The following is a 20,251-nucleotide window of genomic DNA, read 5'->3' as shown; positions in this document are numbered from 1 at the left end:
GGTATATATACGAGCTGATCATTCCCCATCATTATCAATGAATGAATATTCTCTGAATTTCTACTCTTTCTCTCTCTCTCTCTCTCTTTCTATCCTTTTTCCTTCCTAAACTTCTTTGTTCTCACTCTCGATCATTCAAGCGATCAAGTAATTCCAGTCAGACCTTCGGGAGCTGACACTGCCTAAGGCGCATGTGTTTCACTAAACCTAAAAGTTGTAATAGATGGTTGTCCCTAGCACAATGGTGGTATAACTTTAGCTATCACAGTGCCATCAAGAGAAGCCCTTTTGAAGTAGTGTTTGGGTACAAACTGTTAGTGTTAATGCCCTAATGCTAGATTTAGATGACATCTGGCATTTATATTTATGGGACTAATGATGTAATACTTGCAATATGTAATAAAATATATTTTCATATTTAAGGTCATATCTTCATTCATAGCTCTTCAATCATTAATATGAATGAGTCCTTAGATTTCCTGTTGAAGGTCTTATTCTTAAGTGTTAAGAATGTGTGACAATTAACCTTTGTAATAAGGATGTCTTAATGGTTATTCGCAGTCCTTAGACTTCTCAGATGAGGACTATGATTAGTTAAGTACAAACTGACACATGAGATACTACATTTGATTAGTATGAGATACTAATGATAAAGGATGGCGAATCGCATGTCATAATCCATGAGATGGATATAGTATACATGTGGGTAGGTGTTAGTGGAACGGCTTACTGAATGTGACGTACGTGATAGATCACATGGTTCGGAGGATCTATGATTTATCACAGGCTTCGATCGTGTTACTGGTCCTTAGACCAGAAGCAACACAGTTGTCTTGTATGTCAGTGTCAGGAATTTGCCATTGCTAAGTACCATTCAGTTACCGAGTGGGAGATGTACTGCGTGGTTCCTGTGCAGTGGCGTATGGAGATAGGTGATTGCTAATGGGATCCATTGACCTCCGGCGTGAGGTGAACATCCTATGCCATCAATGGTAGTTGTGGTTGTATAAATCCCTGGCCAGGGTACACATGATTAAAAATGTGTTTCTAATCTCGGAAAGTGTTTCGATGTTTCATCTTAATCACACCACACTAGATCTAGGCATAGTTATCGAGTTAGTGAGTTTGATCAATCCATGACTCTCACTCGATCGGGATGTTAATCGATTGAAGGATTATAGTACACGGGAATCAAAAGTCCAAATAAGTTCTCAAGAAGTATGACTTCATTACTGATAGGATTGCCCTTACATAATGCTAGTTGTCACTCAGAGTCTTTCGAGTTACATCGGGAAAATGGAGAGATCCTCATTATAGACCAAAGTGTTTGGTTGGCGTCAAAGGGTTTGACGTATCTCGATTGCTACTTAGTGGTGAATCTAGAAGGTCACACGCATATTCAAGTGTAGTGGTTAATTAAGTGATGAAAGTTATAATCTTCATTAAGGGTTAATGATTTTTACTGGGATATTAATAATGAGAATAGTTCTCATTGGATAATTAATTCTTATATTATATTTTATGTATAATAGTTATACATATATTATATTATATTGAGAGAATTAATTTAAATTAAATATGTGGAAATTAAAAGAGAATTTTCGTTCTATATAATATATATGATATATTATATGGAAAAAGAAAATAGCATTTTTATTATATATATAATATATATGATATATTATTGAAAAGAAAAATATGCACTTCCATTATATTTAATATATAATATATTTTATTGAAATGGGAAGTACACTTCAAATAATATATATGATACAACAACATATCCAGCCGTTATCCCACTATGTGGGGTTGGCTACATGAATTCTAAACTTCTATGTGGGTTACATCCCAACAGATAGTTTGTCTAGAATTCATATTTGGATCCGACTAGGTTTTACGCTAGCTGTCGGCTACCTAACGCAACCCTCCTCCTTTATCCGGGTTTGGGACCGGCAGTGGATAATATCCCCTGGCGGAGTAATGATGAAATGAAATTTTAACACTTTCATTATATATAATATATAATATATTTTATTGAAATGAAAAGAGCACTTCAAATAATATATATGATAGATTATTGAAAAGAAAAATGCACTTCCATTATATATAATATATAATATATTTTATTAAAAATGGAAAGAGCATTTCAAATTATATATGATATATTATTGAAATGGAATGAGCACTTCAAATAATATACATGATATATTATATTGAAAAATTATGGCCATCTTCTCCTATAAATAGGTGATCATGGAGAGAAATGTTATGGAATGAGAAATCATTTGGCCATAAGCTCTTATCCTTCTCATTCTTGTTAGAATTCTCTTAGCCATTACTCTCATTTTTCTCTTGATTCCATTGTTGCTAGTGTAGCAAGTCCAACCTAATCGAAAGTCTATTAATTTTTGGAATCTATTTATCTTTCATCTCCTACACTTAGCTTGGCTAGCACATAAGCTAAGTTGTAGGATTCATTCCCTACTTGGAGCGTGGACTAACTAGGCCCCTCGTGCTTTCAAGGGACGGTTTGGTCTAACCGGTTAACTGTTTGGAAGCTGTTGGTGTGCAACCGTTGCTATCTTAGAGAAGATTCCAACTTTTATACCGAACTACAAACCATTGTAAGGTATATATGGCATGGTTTAATTTTGTATTGCATATGGTCATGGGAAACCAAGTCTGGCAAGGTGGTCTTGAACTTATTTCCGTTGCGTTCTTATTTATGTTTTTGAAAAAAAAAATTAAAATAATAAAACCCTTGCATCGATACACCAAGAGTTGGAATTTCCCTTCACAAACCTCCCCTATTACTAGCAGTATCCAATTCCACGACCACCATGGCTGCCATGGAACAGTATTTACAATAGAGGCAAGAGGTGCTAACTATGCTTAAAAGATAATTGGCCATAACCTAGAACAGGATGAAGCAAAAGGATGATAAAAGGAGGAGTGACATGTCTTTCAATGTGGGGAACGGTCTACCAGGTGAAGCAGATCCTACAACAACCCTTTTTAGCCACACCAACTTCCAAACTCAACCCTAAATACTTCGGGCCCTATCCCATAGAATCCAAGGTGGGGAAAGTGGCTTATAAGCTGTAGCTCCCAACAAGGGTTAACACTCACCCAATGTTCCATGTCTCACTATTAAAAAGATCTTTAGAATCTAGTGCTCCTACTAGCCAAAACTTGCCAGCTGTAGATGAAGATTTGGAAGAAGCTCTTGAGCCCCCAGCTATTATAGACAATAAGGTGATCTACCAAGGCACAACACCCTTGACCCAAGTATTGGTGCAGTGGTCACACATGCACCCTGATCGTTCAACTTGGGACCAAGGTTGCTTAAGCAATTTCCAAGAGTTGCTAGCCTACTCTAAATTCTTGAGGACAAGAATTGATTCAAGGGAGGGGAATGTCACGAGCCTAGGGGCACATTTGAAATTTTGTTGATAATGCATTAGCCTCTTGTACTAGTTAGTTACTGCTATGATGATTGTACCCCTACGGTTAGGCTGTTAGCTGAAGGGAAGAGCCTATATAAGGCTAGAATGTACAAGGATGGGGATTCATGTTTAATAGAATTCTTTCCCTTCCAATTCTCTTTCCCTCTAAATTCTTCTCTCATTTCCCCCTCCAATCTGTCATGAACCTAGGGATTAACTTAGGATCAGTTTGGGAATCGGAAGAATCCGATTCAGCTAAGGCCAAGAACATAAGGAAATTAGAGGGGAATTTGAAAGAATGAGGGAGAGATTAGAAGAAATGTTAGGGTGATTAGAAGAACAGAAAAGAAGGAGATGAAGATCAAGAAAGGGGAGAGAATTTGGAGGAGAAATCAAATTTAATTCTTTAATTTCTGGATAAAGAAACAAACCCATTATGACAACCTTATATAGGCATATTTGCCTTCTAACAGCCTAGCACGTGCTCCTATGTGCTTCTAACCACTTGCTAAAATATTCCTAACAAATTATTCTATCCTATTACAATAATACCCATTTATTGCTCATAGGGTCATGACAATTCCCCCCTCCTTAAGAGAATTCTTGTCCCTAAGAACTTACCGCAAGTAGCCATTGCTCTTCATTCAATTCCAACCTTCTCTATGCGGATCATCCTCCTTTCTTTCTTTCTACTTCTAGGTCTCTTCTTCTTCATTCTTAGGTTTTCAAGATCAATTACAGGTATAAATTGGCCCAGAATTTCAATAGAGAAAACTTCAGTACTGTCCAATATAATTAAAGAGAGCAGATCCATAGCCATAGTTATTGTTATTGTATCTCTATTCAACCTACAGCCATGCTCTGCTGCAAAAATATCAACAACAGCTTTGAAATGCAACAATGGAGGATTGTAGACTTACCTTGAATACTCATACCAAGGCTGTTTGTGAACATTAATATTAGGAGCTGCTGCCACTTCAATTCCAGCCAATGATTTCTCAACCACTGACGCCTGGCCTCCAACTCGACCTTCTTCCCTAACATGATTTACAGCTAGATTAGGCTGTGTATCACCGAAATCATCAGCTTTTTGTTCTTGTAAAGTGTGGCCAACCCCAATCTCCTCATGTACTTGGTGAAGAGGCTTTTCTGGCTCTTTCTTCTGCTGCTTCTAGAGATCAATAGCATCAAGTGTCTCAGCACTAGTAAGAGTACTTGAGAGGCTACCAACTGATTGAGTGCTATCCTCCAATTCATTTTCCTTACTCTCTTCTTCCACCTCTCCTTCTTCCTTAAAGTTGGACTAATCTTGTTGCAAAATCCCCAAAACATCACCATCGAGAACTTTTTTTCCAAAGGAATTGGTGTGTTCCTTTAATTCTCCTTTTGCCTTTGTTGCCCTATCAATTTGTTCATTACAAATTCCCTTTGGATAATGCCATTCACCTTTAATATCATTTATGATGTTGCACTTCTTCTCTGGCTGCTTTATTTTGAGGAATTCCTCTTTGTTAAAACTCCCACGATAATCATCTAAGAATTCAGCCGGAAAGCTGTAATAATACTTCTTAGTTAGTATCATTGCAAACTCTTGCAGTTGCTCATATTACATATGGGCGAAATCCTTGCTTGTATCATGTATCACACTTATTGTTTCCTTATCAACTTGGCTGGACTCATTATCCAACTTTCCCCATGCCTGATTTTTCTGGCTAAACTACTCATGATTCCTTTTATTTCCAGCTGAAAATGCAGCCTTCTTTTGTTGCCATTGAGGCTCCGATTGTCTCATGTGCGCACTGATTCCCAAGGCATCATGAGCAGGCCATCCCCCTGAAAATGCAACATCCTTCTGCTACAATTGAGATTCTCTCGGCTTCATCCTGATGTCATCCTCCATCAGAATTCAAATAGCTGGTGGAATCGTTAGTCAAGGATCAACTTTGGCTGATTCTACTGAGGATCCAGCAGTTGCTATTATCTGCTGGAATTGAGAAATGATTGTTGCCGATGCCTATAAACTCGCTACCCAGTCAAACTTGATTTAAGAAGAGAATCATTCACACGTTACAACAACTTGATTGGCCTTCCAGAATCACTTAGGGCTACCAATTCTCTTGATCCACCTGCTGCAATAATTCCCTATACTTGTTGGAATCTCTGTCAGACTCGCCTGGCCTGCTCACCTTCAAAGTCGACTAAAATTTATGGTCCTATGGAATGGCTTTACCGTAAATGCTCTATTACAATCACTGCAAGTTGCCTCCTTGCAGGTCGCCCTATGGAATGGCTTTACCATTCAATCGAAAAATCTTCGTTGGGAGTTTTGCAAAGGAGTATCCTTCCACCGTCGGAATTCCGCCAGATCATCAAAATTCACCAATGGAATTGCCTGGACTGCTCGCTTCCTTTGATTAATTGTGATGCAACCAACGAAATTCTCTGGAATTGAGAATAGCTGGTTGCAATAAACTATGAATTGGTTACCAAATATGTCGAAACTGCTTCACCCTTCCACTTCGAGCAGCAAACGACTCGATCCAACCTGCAGAGAGTCGTTGGCTTTGCTGTAAACTTTCGAGAATCCAATTAACTTTGTTGACGTAGCTGCACTGAATCGCCAAAATCTCCCGTGGAATTAGTTTCGCCTCATTACGGCTATGATTCGCCCATCCGCTTCAATTGCGCCACTCTGATCTGCCTTCAATTTCAGAATCGCAACTACAACGACTTGAAAAAATAGCAACGAATCAACCTGCTGCTCTGGAATTCAACAGATCTTCCGCTTTTCTTCCACAACCGAGGTCGCCTTCCTTGATCGAACAACACTTCTGAATTTTTCAAGCCGAGAGCCACTCCTCTGTCAGACTAATTGGAACCAAATTCGTTGAATTCAGTTCGCTCCACCTAACGTTCACACCTACCGTCATTGATCGACTCAATTGTTCGATCAATTCTACTGCTGCTTCTGGTTTCTATAGTCGTCTTCAAAATCTGATAACTAGTCCTCCTTGAGTTGGACAACAACCGTCAATTCTCGCTGAAAATTAATCAACAAGAAAAACCGTTGAGGACGATGCTCTGATACCAATTTGTCATGAATCTAGGGATTAACCTAGGATCAGTTTAGGAATTGGAAGAATCCGAAATTAGAGAGGAATTTGAAAGAATGAGGGGAGAGATTAAAAGAAATGTTAAGGTGATTAAAAGAACAGAAAAGGAGATGAAGATCAAGAAAAGGGAGAGAATTTGGAGGAGGAGAAATCAGATTTAATTCTTTAATTTCTAGATAAAGAAACAAACCCATTACAACAATCTTATTTAGGTATATATTCTTTCTAACAGCCTAGCACATGCTCCCATGTGCTTATAACCACTTGTTAAAATATCCCTAATAAACTATTTTACCCTATATTAATAATATCCCTTTATTGCTCATAGGGTCATGACACAATCTTTCAAATTCTCCCTCCAAAATCTCCTCTCTCTCTCAGTTACTCTATAATTCCATAATTGCTCAAGTCTCGCATTAGAAATGTACAATACTATAAAGCTAACACATGGCATGCTCCAATTTGAACCTGGAATTTCATGTTAATAACATAGTTGTTAAATCGAGATTCGAATCGAGAATCGAAATCCTTATTTTATGAATCATGAATTAAGAATCGAATTGAATCGTAAAATTCGGTACACATTCTCAATTTCAACTATAAATAATATATATCCATAGAAAATAAATAATGTACCCACCATGATCAATTCTTTTAAATATAAGTAGATAAATAAACTTCTAAATATATTTGCTAAGTTTAAAATTATACCAAAAGGCAAAAGTATATTCATGTTGCCTTTAAATTCAAATTTTATCAAACCAAACCACTTTCAAAATAACAAGTTAGAAAAAAAAAAAAAAAAAACCTACAACTATAAGGTTACTAATAAACTCCATTATCCATAATCTTCACTAGTTATCAATCATCTTCATCTTCAAGTTCAAGAGCATCATCATTTTCTTTGTTTTCAAAGATAGCCAAATCGAACGAATATTTGATTAAAGCGCACATGTAGACAAAATCGCACAAATTGGATGAATCAGACAAATCGTGCTATTCATGCGATTCACGGTCTATTCGTCCGATTCATAGTTGATTCTAAGGGATTTTCGATTCACCCTATAAATTCGATTCGATTTCTATATGAATTGAGTCGAATCGTACGATTCGAATCGTGAATCGTACGATTCTAAGGTATTTTAGATTCACCCTATAGATTTGACTTGATTTCTATATGAATCGAGTTGAATCGTACGATTCAAATCGTGAATCGTAAGATTCTAACAACAGTGGTTAATAATATGATTTGGGGTTTGTCAAAAGTGGCTCCACCAACCCTATGAATAAATTAAATTATAGGTGTACTCATTGTGATTAAAGCTTTGTGTTTTGCTGCATATTGACTGACTTGAACAGAGGGCCATCACATTTCAGCCTCATGAAGGTGACATGTGGGTCTTCTTGACTGGCAACTATAAATAGATCTTACTTAAAAGTAAGAGTAGGAACTTCTATTAGCCTGTATGGGGGGGTCTACTTGTTAAAGGCAAACATCCCCATTCCAAAACATTCACATTCATAGGTCCTTAGGCAGATATCGGAAAGGGGATGAAAGGAGTCTATTTACCTTTACGATATTCTGGAATGTATCATGGCTCCATCTGTTAATATTGTTCTTCAAAAAAATGAAAAAGAAAAAAGAAAAGTTCTGCATCTCTCCAGGGCTGGGGGAACAAATAGGGGGAAGAGGGGGGGGGGGGGGGGGGGGGTGTACTAGCCCCAGACACTTGACATTACCCCGTTTCCAATACATCTAGCAGGTAAATGGTTCTGTCCATGAATGATGGTCAGGGCATCTCCTGAGAAGCATAACTTGCTAGCCATAATCCAAGAAATATCTCCTTTATTAAGGGAAACTGCAAAGTGGTCAAAGAGTTGCACTTCTGGGTGGCCCAAGGGGGTCTAAGAATAGTACTTATATGGCATTGTTTTAGCAGTTTTTTTCTACTTTATTTTTCTATTCAAATTTAATTTTAGGGTTCAATCTTCACTAATAATTCTTTTAAAATATTAATACTGTATTTTCTAGGGCATGTCTGATGAATAGTAGTGTATTTATGAGCGACATCTGATTGTGTTCATATGTAACTATTTGATGAATAGGCTGCAACAGTTGCCATTATATTTTGTTGAGATATACTCTAACAAAACCTTTAGAAGAGTATTAGTTGTAGATTATTAAACAAGTGGGTTCCTTAGGATGGACGCTTTTAGCAAGGAGCCTTTACCTTGCTGTACGTCAAGACTTTGTCAGTGACTCCTGAAATTATGTCTTAACACTTCCTGGACAAGTTCTCTTCCAATGAATTTCTCATACATACTTGTGGTGAATCTCTGAACAGAAACAAGGTATCATATTGCAAGTCACACCCCAAATGAGCCTTAAAGCATTTAAATCAGAGAAGACTCGTGTATAATGGCCAAAATGGGAGCTTCCAATTTAGAAAATGGAAAAGAATATAGGACAAGAATGCAGCTAGAAAGCAGTTTGTATTAGCATAAAGCCATCCTCGCACAAGTTGCAATATGTGTATATTGGTCACATGCATTTACAAAACACACATATATGATGTTTGTGGAGCTTTATGTTCTAAATTTTGCAATTGGAGATGTGACATCCATGCTTTACTGGGTAGGAACAAAAGGGGAGGCAAAAAGTGATGGAGAGAGAGGTTCCTTTGTTTGGTAGGAAGGAATAACTAGTAGTGGGAAGAGGGAGGGGGAGCATTTGTAATTGGCCTATAGTTGAGAGGAAAGGGAGGGCAATTTCATCTTTCATTTCATAATTGAAATTACTTCTTTGACCCTTAGTTCCCACCCCACCCCCCTTTCTCTCTACTTTAGAAAAAGGGTAAATAGCACAAAAAACCCAAACCTTTTCACGTTTTTGCAAATTTATCCATACGTTTCAATTTTGGCAATTGTAGCCCAATTAGCTCAATTGGGTGCAATTTTATCCAATACTTGAAATCAATTTGGGAGGCGTGTGTCATTACTGACGTGGTATGCCACCTGTCATAAAAAATATATAAGTGGGATTTACATGCACATATATAAAAAAAAAAAAAATTAAATAGCTAACTAGGGTTAAATGGGTGGGGTCTAACTTTAGGGATTGGGTGAGGGAGCCCTAATTGAACCAGAGCAGCAGTAGTAGCAACAACTCCCATCTTCTTCTGCTTCTTTGTCTTCTTCCCTGGGAATGGGGTCAATCCTAATCAGCCCCTCCAAGGGGAGCGGCCAATTGATTCAGTACGGCTCGGCCCCAGGTTCCTTGCTCTCCAACACCGTTGATTCCCTCATCACTCTCAACCTCTCTGCCCTTGGTGGATCCCACCACCACCATTATTGCTACTTCTCAACGGCAAGGGAGACCACATTTTCTTCCTTTTCGCATCTTCCTCTGCTTCATTAGGGCTTCAATTCCTCTACTTCAATTAGGGCTCCCTCGCCCAATCCCTAAAGTTAAACCCTACCCATTTAACCCCAGTTAACTATTTAAATTTTCATTTTTATTTATGTGTGTGAGTCTCACTCATATATTTTTTATGATAGGTGGCATGCCATGTCACCAATGACACATGTCTCCTAAATTGATTTCAAGTGTTGGATAAAATTGCACTCAATCGAGCCAATTGGGATACAATTGCCAAAATTAAAGGTTGCGTTCTCTTTGTTGTTTTCAGTTTTTCAAAACACTGAAAATGCGTTTACTTTACTATTTTTAACAATGCATTTTTGAAAACAAGAAAATTTTTTGTAAAGGAAACCCAAAACAACAATATTATTTTGGGTGTTTTCAATCAAAACACATTGAAAACACCCAAAAGGGCCAAAACACAGAAAACACACAGCCCCCCCCCCCCGCCCCCCAATCTCACGAATCTCTCTTCTCTCTCTCTCTCTCTCTCCCTCCTTTCTTTTCTCTCTCTCTCTCTCAAGCCTTGATCGTCGACCACGCCTGCCATCTCTGTCACTGCCTTAAGCCATCATCAACCTCGCTCGCCACCGCTGTGAGCCATTGTCGACCGTCCCCCGTCATTAGATCTAAGGAGATTTGGCTGTTGAATCTTGCTAGTTTTTGGGTATGTTGGTTAATGGACCCTTGGGTGTCGGGTGGTTGGTGGCGACTGACAGTGCGTATATAGGCAGGTGGGTCAAACGTTTAAGCTTAGATCTAAGGAGATTTGGCCGTTGGATCTTGCTGGTTTTTGGATATGTTGGTCAATGGGCCCTTAGGTGTTGGGTGGTTGCCTCTAATCACTAGAAACCATCGGCTACGATGGCTAATGGGGACTGACGGTGCGTATATAGGTGTTGGCCGAAAATTAAAAATTAGATATACGAAAATTCAACCGTTAAACCTGACCCATTTTTGTGTATGTTAACCCCCTTGGCTTGGAGTTTCTAATGGTAGGCTCTGATCGTGTGAATCTCCGGCCTGACGGTGGTTGTCGATGACGGAGAAGATGCAGGGCACCGGAGAATAGAAGAAGAAAAGGGAAAAAAAAAAAAAAGAAAAGAAGAAAAGAGAAGAAAAAAAAAAGAAGAAGAAAAAAAAAAAAAGAAACACAAAACAGTTTTTCAAGATTTCAAAGTAAACGTGTTTTCTAGTTTTTTATTTTAAGAAACAGTTTTTCAAAATGACAAAAAGAACACATTTTCAAAAATCTCAAAATAAACACTCAAAACATAAAATTGAAAATGAATTCAAAACTCAAAACTGAAACACGAAGAGAACACCACTGAAACGTTTGGATAAATTTGCAAAAATGCGAAAAGGTTTGGGTTTTTTTGGCTATTTGCCCTTAGAAAAATTATAAGTATAAAAGTATATAAATAGAATCACTTTTAGGGGGGGTGAACTCCATCCAAATAAAGCACTTGAACACTTACAAACAGAGAATGTCATAAACAAAATGAAGAATAGACTCCCGGGAGAGGGAAGCCCTGTAGAAAATGGAACCAAATGGGAGACCATAAAAAAAAATAAGAAGTCAGTTTGGAGGGCTTTTGACTTCCACAAGAATTTCTGAGGAAGTTGACTCTTCCTTTATCACACAAAGCATCATAGAATGACTTGGCTGAGCGGGCTCATTGTTTGTTGGACATCCCACTGTTTTATTTTGCCATGCCTTATTCTGAAGTGATCTGGGACCATATGAAAGAATCAATCATGGATTCAATCTCCCATTCCTAAATGTTAAAGTTAAATTATGAGGACTGGGCTGTGGTTCCTGACAAAGAGAAAAATCAGCTAATGACTTGTCAACGTTTAGAAGCCAACTTATCACTTGTCAATATGAAAAGGTAGGGAAGATTTTTACACAAGGGCCTATGACCACACCAAATGTCAAAACCCAAATGTGAATAAAAGCCTCAATTAACCTCAAAAGATACTGAACTAATGTATTCCCTATCTTTCATGATCCTTTTTCATTAGTCTAACACCATCAGAAACCCAATTGAAGCAGTAGACTAATCGCCCACTGAGAACTGTACTTGTCCTCAATAACTTCCTCCTCAAATGATTCCTTCTCATATTCCAACAGGCATAGCCACTTACCAATAAAGAGCCTTTTTAAAAGTTTCTTCTTCTTTTTGTTTTTATTCTCAAACCTTCCCCTACCATAGGATAGCTTACCCTCACCACTAGGTTTACTTAAAAAATTTCCACTGTAACTTCCCAAAGAAAGTTCTTGTGCAACTTTTCCACCCTAGCTGCCATGGAGGCAACTTCTCCCACTTAGGTTTTTAACTTAAACTTTTCACAAAAGAAGGCCATAATTGTGAAATGAATATAAATGATTCCTTTCTCTCTTCATCTTCTTGCCCTCAACTAAACAACTTGGAAGGGCAACTCTTCTTTTTATAATGATCGCCTGCATTCCTTGCTAGTTTCCTTCTTCCATGGTAAAGTAGCATTAGATAAAGGGTGTCCTGAGTGTGTGATGTTCTCCTCTTTGTGAGGGTCAAGGGAGGGTCATTTTCATATGCAGCCTTCCCTTGCCGTACAAAGAGGTTGTTTCACAACTCAAACCCAGGACCTTTCAATCACAAAGGAGCAACCTTACCATTGCTGCCAGGGCTCACCCTCTCCAAGGTAGTATTAGATAATTAATTAAAATTTTTATATGGTGACTGACACAATTATTTATTTATTTTTAATTAAGTCAATTCTAGTATATAGAGGGAGAACAAGAATGTGGTGGTCCCCACTTCTAAGCCTATCATAACAATATACTACTTTCCTGAAATCAAAAAATAAGGAATTGTGCACATCTCACGTGCTGTTGATTATAGCAACCCTCTCTCTCTCTCTCTCTCTCTCACACACACACACACGTGCGCGCGCGTGCACACAGTCACGCATAGAGTGGATCCTAATATATCTCTGGTTGCCATGGTAGTCAATATTTTCTATAGTGAATTTTTTTCCTATTTGATTGGATATTCTTTTTCTGCAAAAATTATAATTCCCTTTGTTTGATTACAGGATGATCTTTGCATGAAAACTGATTCATAATTTATCCATTCTGAAATAATTGCTTTCTTGAAGGAGAGGGATAGTTATTGGAAGATGATGCACAAGTATATAGGGTCTGATGTGACATCATTGGTGACACTTCCGGTCCTTATATTTGAGCCAATGACAATGCTTCAAAAAATGGCAGAGGTATGTTTTATTTTCTTTCAATTGTTTAATGATTATGTTATGAACTATGCCTAACTTTCCATTTCATGCAAATTTTTTCTTTGGTGTGACAGTTGATGGAGTACTCGTACCTTTTAGATCAGGCAGATGAATGTGAGGATCCCTGCATGCGTCTGGTGTATGCTTGTGAGTATAGCATCAAGTTGAACTTTTTTGTATTTACTTGTTTTTTGGTTGTTGGGGAGGTGGAGTATAGGTATCCAACAATGTTATCAATGTCAGGATGAAACTTTTATGATTGTCGCAGCATCATGGGCGATATCTGTATATTATGCCTACCAACGCACCTGGAAGCCTTTTAATCCCATTCTTGGAGAGACTTATGAAATGGTTAATCATGGTGGCATCACGTTTATAGCTGAGCAGGTGACTTGTTGATCTTGACCACCTCTGTGCTCTTTGTTCTCGCCACTGGTTACAACACCCCCCCCCCCCCCCCCCTTTTTCTTTCTCTACATTGAAGCAGAATCTGTGACAGGTTTTTTCTTGTTGAACTCTACAAGGCTATATGGTTTTTTCTTTTTGATAAGCAAGAAAACCAAATAAGCGGGAGGCATACATCTTTTCTAGAAAATCTAATTTATGAATGCATTCTTATGAATATTCCGATTTGGCTTCTGCATTATTACTAAACTGGATCTTCACATTTGTAATTGTTACAGGTGAGTCATCATCCTCCAATGAGTGCTGGACATGCTGAAAATGAGCATTTTACTTATGATGTGACATCAAAGTTGAAAACCAAGCTTTTAGGAAACTCTGTTGATGTTTATCCACTTGGAAGGTGGGTTTGTGTCATCATTCTCACATGTTATCAAATATTAAATTCTCATGCGGTTCAATATTGTTAGCAACTAATGTTGACCCTGTGGAAGTGAAAGATCTTTTGGTATTAGTTTGTTTTCTTTTTTTCTCTTACAAGTTCCTTAAGTTTATATGAGAGGAGAGCCATCCTTTTTTCCATGTTGGAGTCAGTCCTACAATGGTATTTGAGTTTACCTTCCTAAAGATGCAAATGAAGGTTGTCTTTTTTTATTATAATATATTAGCAGATTAGGAGAGCTATTATAACTCTTTATTCTGCTCTTTTGGTTTTGGAGTTAATTTTGTCCTATTTGATGTCCCTTCAGAACAGTTGTTTCCATAATGAGATTCATGTTTCCTGTTCAATATATATTATCATTGATCAGTATCCACTTATTTGCATTCATGCCCCAAAAATTTTGTGAAAAACTGATGTTGCCTTGCAGAACACGTGTAACCCTAAAACGAGATGGTGTAGTCCTGGATTTGGTTCCTCCCCCAACTAAGGTCAACAATTTGATTTTTGGACGAACTTGGGTGGATTCGCCAGGGGAAATGATTATGACAAATTTGACTACAGGGGATAAAGTTGTCCTTTACTTTCAACCTTGTGGTTGGTTCGGGTATGTAAATGTTTCTCTTTCTAATCTTGTCTTCTTCTGAATTTCTTATTGTCAATCAGTTTTGATATACTATCTCTCAAACCATAAAATTTGATTGTTTATGATTGTTTCTTAATTTTTAATCTTATGCCATGATTGCCAGTGGGTTCTGAAATGGGTTATTGACATGTCAAGTCTTGGTTAATTGTTTGATTTTGATACATGAAAAGAAAAGGCATTTTATGTTTCTCCATCTAGTTTTTTTCTGATTGTTAATTGGTTTTAACATATGTCTCAGGAGAAATCATGTATACCTTTTGACTTTGATTTATGAAAACTAATGAACATTTTTGCATATTTTCTCTTCTTTTTTACATAGACTTCTGATTACATTTCTATGGAGGCCAGTGAGAGATTTTTGGGTGAATTAATCAGCAGCCCATCTTAACAAACTACTCCTGCCACTTCCAAATTTTGGTTAGGTTTAAGATTTTTAATTTCTTTCATAGGCTCTAGTCGATATTTCTGTCTCTGTGTGTATTTTCTATCATGCATGGACATGTGCATTCTCTTATTCATGTAACGATTTGTACGTCACAGATGAAATTTCTGTAATAAGAGCATGCAAGTCAAGCTAATCGACTTGATACTGGTTGATAATTAGGTTGTAATCCATTGCAGGGCTGGTCGATATGAAGTGGATGGATATGTTTATAATGCTGCTGAGGAACCTAAGCTATTGATGACCGGAAAATGGAATGAGTCAATGAGTTATCAACCATGTGACATGGAGGGAGAGCCTGTCCCAGGCACAGAACTGAAAGAGGTCTATTTCTTACTCCCATTATCTGCCATTTTTCACTTGGACAGCATGAGTCTTATACTTAAGTCGATCTGGGATGCCAAATTAAGGCTGTACTGGAATTTTAAGCTTTCGGTGGCATGTTGGATTGGCATATCAGGGTCACTTGGTATGCATATGTAATTCTGAATGCTTGCTTTTATGGTGTATTATCCTGAACAACGACTTATCATTTCTTGCTTATGAGCCATAGGGTACAAAATACTTGGTACTTTCATTCATTCTCCTTGTACTGTGCCTTGATGATAACAGTTCCAGTTTGTCAGTATGAAAATATTTGCTCTGATGCTGGTATTTGAATGTAGTGTAATTGGTTAAATCCAATTGCAGATTTCAGAATTACGTTTACAGACTGGTTAGCAGTTGCCACTTGTAATTAGACAAGGAGCTTTCTAAGATACAAAATGGGCTGCCCTTAAATGTCCCCTGATGAGAAATTAGGATTATTATTTTAATATTTGGTATTTGAATTGTGGAATTTTAGATTTAAGATTTTTATGACTTTTATTTATTTTGTTAGGAAAATTATAGCTGGGTAGTTATGATAGGATATTTAGTTATTTATCTTATTTTAACTAGATTTTAGATTTCTAGATTTGACCTTTTTATTTATCTTTTGTTTATTTTTTTATGATAATTGTAGTTAGGTTAATTATCTTTAGTTGGATTTTAGCTTATAAATTGGCTTTTTGATGCAATTAGAAATAACACCTTTCATGATATTCAAATAAAATTGATGATTTTCTCTTCCTGATTATTCTCTTCACTGCGCCCCCCCCCCCCCCCCCCCCCCCTTCCCTCTCTCTCTCTCTCTCTCTCTCAGGTATTCTTCTCAACTTCTCCTAATTTATTCCCTTTCTCTTCAATTTTCTGCAATCCTTCTACCGTATCATTCCCCCCCCCCCCCCCCCCCAAAAAAAAAAAAAAAAAAAAACACAGGCACACACAAAAAGGGAAAACCATTTATGGGTAACAGAAAAGCCATTTAACCTACCCAAGAGAGCTGGCACCTGGAGCTTGCTCAGGTTTTGAGTTGATCTGTAGATGATGGTAATGGATTGGCAACTTCAGAAACATAAATGGATGATTAACAACATTGCTACAGGAGCATAATCCTCATCAATATAATTCAGAGCACGAGTGGATGATCAACAATATTGCTGGAGGAACATAATTTTCATCAATAGCTATAGAAACATAATATAGAAGAAGAGTAGATAATTAGCAATATTGATACAGAAACATAATTTTCATCAGTAGCCATAAAAACGTAACTTTTTCTTATAGGGTTGGCCGCTTTAGAGCAGTCTTTTTGTTTACAATTTTACTTCAGAACCAAAAAGGAAAAATAATTGTTGATGAATGAAACATAAAAATAAAAGAGAGGGTGCCTGATGTCTATCTACAGAAGCATTTTTTATTCTGAATAAGCTAATTCTGAAATTAAAGTTTCCGTTTCAAAGTTATAGGGAGTAGGGGCATTTGCAAAGTTTTAAATAGAGGAAATGTAATTATGTTCTGGTGGCTTTTCAATGGATAATTCATGGTGGGGTGGAAGTAAATGAAGAACTGAACCCATATGAATGATTGTAAAAACAGAATTATATAATTTGTACAGGACTCCTCTGCATCAAAATACTACTTTCTAAAGAGAACAGGAGACTATAATAATTAAGAAGTTATGCAGTGTGAATAAACACATGGACAATATTCCTCTGAGATTATAATGATTATTACGGCTTGGACATGAGAAAAAGACCAAGAAAAGCACCAGTGAGATGAGTGAATGAAATGGATAAAATTTGTAGAAAAACAGGGAGAGGTAGACCAAAAGAAAAATTGGTGGAAAATCTTTAAACATGACATAGGATATAACCTTATAAAGAATATATCCGTGGGTAAGAGATAAGAGACTAGAAATCATGTAACTGACTCTACCCAATGGGATAAAGGCTTGTGATTGTTGTTGTAGTGCCTAACTACCTGGGTTTTAGTTTAGCTAAACAAGCTAACTCGAATTTCTACAGGTTTGGCGACTTGCTGATGCCCCAGCAAATGACAAATTCCAGTACACATATTTTGCACATAAAATAAACAGCATCGACACTGCTCCAAAGAAGTTGTTGGCATCAGATTCTCGTCTTCGTCCTGATAGATATGCACTTGAGAAGGGTGATCTATCCAAAGCTGGTGCAGAGAAGAGCAGGTCTCTCTCTCTCTCTCTCTCTCTCTGTGTGTTTGCTTGCTGTTATATGCATTCATGAGCTCATTCGATGCATATCTACTTAATTATTTTACAGTGTGAAAGACTAATAAATAAAGCGAACAGAATATTGGCCCTCTTCGAAAGTAGATTTGTTTTTTAATTGTCAAAACGCTGCAGCCTAGATTCCTCATCATGTGGTGAAACCAAGTGACCAACAGTTGCACATGAGCTGATAGAGTATTGTTTAAACTCTTGATGTGTTGACATCTGACTGAGGGACCTGAATGATATCCTATGTCATCAACTATCATGATAAATGCCTGGTAAAGGATTAGCTAACATAATTTCCCACCACGGATCATTGTGCACATCTCTTTTTATTCTTACATGCTGATCATCTCCCAATCGTGTTTGAAGTTGCTTTGTAATGTGGATGGTGGGTGCATGAATTTCAGTTTGCATGGCTTTACAAAAATTGGTTGGTGAACTTGTGGTGTTGGCATCTTCTTACACCAATGTCATAAGGTTCTTAAAGTACTTAGGATCCATAACAAATTTGTTGTGAGAACGTCATACTTGGAAATATAAATGGTGGGTTCAGGAATTTTCTGCTGTCTTAGCTTGGTAACGATGTCGAAAGATAGTGAGGTCCTCTAGTAAACTTATTTGGGTACTTCAAAATTTTTTTCTGTTTTATTAGAAAATCTAATAATCATTCCTTGGTGTGAGGGTTCACCCTGTGCAAGCTATATCTGGCTCCAATTCTTAGGGTGCACAGGAGCAAACTACTTTCCTCGGACGAGGGAAAGAATTCATGAAATTTAAGTGCTCAACTCTCTCTCTCTCTTTCTCCCACCCACGCACACACAGACATACTATCCTTAGCTCTTTACGATGTTCACATACCATTTATTGTTCACTTGTAGCCTGGAGGAGAGGCAGAGAACTGAAAAGAGGCATCGGGAAGCTAAAGGCCATCAGTTTGCCCCAAGGTGGTTTGATCTCACGGATGAAATTAAGCCTACCCCTTGGGGAGACTTGGAAGTGTACCAGTACAATGGTAAATATACTGAATATCGGGCTGCAATAGATCGCTCAAGTAAAACAGATGAGGACGATGTCAGGTCAACAGAATTCAACCCGTGGCAATATGATAATTTGTCTGCAGAATGAGGTAAGTCCTATTTGTATTGTTGCTTCTAGATCGTTTGGCTTGTTGTAAGAACCGTTTTGGTGTGATGGGAAGCTGTATGGTGTGTGTTGGCGTGTGTACACGTATCCTGTATCATTACTTATATTGGTCGGAATCTTAGGAACCCTATTTTGCGAGACAATTTCATAATACTCATTAGTTCCCTTGCTCTGGTGCTCTGATGGGATTATCTATAATACAAGTGTGGACTGCTTATATCAATTCCTTGTGGCTTTGTGGTGTGGTGTGGATGCAATCCCTTCAGTTTTTCCTTCTTGCTAGTAAAAAAAGGGTAAAAAATTATCATGTGCAGAATGAGTACTGCCCAGCCCCTATCCCATCCATAACGTTAGGCTTTACGGGGCTAGTTTGGCACTCTTTTGCTTATCTTGTACTCAAAAAGTCATTTAAATTGTTGTAAATAATTCTTGATGTGCCTTAAAGGTATCGTCAAGCCCCTTTGTCCCAAATTATATTTATGCATAGCAAGCGGCCATAAGCTAGCCTCGTTGGAGCAAGAGGGCCAATTATTTTCATTTACTTCCTTAATTTTTAAGATCTTGTTTTTCATTTACCCCATTGACTTTCAAGAATTCTTTCATCATTCTACTATATTTACGGTAACATTGCTTAGTTTTTTGCCTTGCCCTAGAATTGGTGAGTCTCTCTCATGGTGCATTTGATTCAATGATGATAGCATCCATCTTTCCAACGACCCAAAATCAAATATGATTTCTAATCCACGAAATGAAATAAGATTGTTCTTGAGTAAAAATGTTTTAAATGATATTATTTTAAATTATGTTATTTAAGTGTTATTTTATATTTTTTACAATAAATTGAATATCAAAATTACAAAACACATAATGTTTCAAATTAAAAAACATTTTATCTATCAATGCATCTAAACTACAATAACCATCAAGAATTAGTCATTATAAGAGTTTTGAATTTCAATTAAAGAGCATAGAGGATCGATTTTATATATTGATTTATTAAATTATCAAATTTAAATCAACCATCAAGATTATTTTTTTTAACAGTCCAAATCATCACCAATCACTTCGATGAAAAATCACAATTTAAGTAAATTTGATTTGAGTGATTTAGGCGGAAGCATATTTTTTTTGCTACACACCAACACATGGAAACATAATTGGGAAGGGATGAATAACAGTTCATCAGTATTTAATGCAGCAAAATGCATTTATGAAGGGTTAAGCCTATTGATATGTAATTATAACAAAAGGCAATTATAAGTCATTTCACCAAGTATAGATAATGTGTTATATTAAATTCTCATGTGAT

At 37.2% G+C, this 20,251-nt stretch overlaps 1 protein-coding gene across 1 annotated transcript in view; it reads left to right on the top strand.

Moving 5' to 3' along the window:
• Positions 1-19,165, top strand: part of LOC127804967 (oxysterol-binding protein-related protein 3C) — a 41,677-nt gene extending 22,512 nt beyond the window's left edge. The window contains exons 3-10 of the mRNA XM_052342102.1: positions 13,122-13,238; positions 13,331-13,403; positions 13,525-13,643; positions 13,940-14,061; positions 14,528-14,704; positions 15,365-15,509; positions 17,573-17,751; positions 18,678-19,165. Coding sequence (XP_052198062.1) covers positions 13,122-13,238; positions 13,331-13,403; positions 13,525-13,643; positions 13,940-14,061; positions 14,528-14,704; positions 15,365-15,509; positions 17,573-17,751; positions 18,678-18,924 — 1,179 coding nt within the window. The 3' untranslated portion in view covers positions 18,925-19,165. The remainder of the gene's footprint in view (positions 1-13,121; positions 13,239-13,330; positions 13,404-13,524; positions 13,644-13,939; positions 14,062-14,527; positions 14,705-15,364; positions 15,510-17,572; positions 17,752-18,677) is intronic.
• Positions 19,166-20,251: the final 1,086 nt, after the last annotated feature.

This window comes from Diospyros lotus, chromosome 1 (genome assembly GCF_014633365.1).
Source record: "Diospyros lotus cultivar Yz01 chromosome 1, ASM1463336v1, whole genome shotgun sequence".
Classification (NCBI taxonomy): Eukaryota; Viridiplantae; Streptophyta; class Magnoliopsida; order Ericales; family Ebenaceae; genus Diospyros; species Diospyros lotus.
Note: the sequence above shows the minus strand (reverse complement) of the source record. Positions and strands in the feature narration are given on the sequence as shown.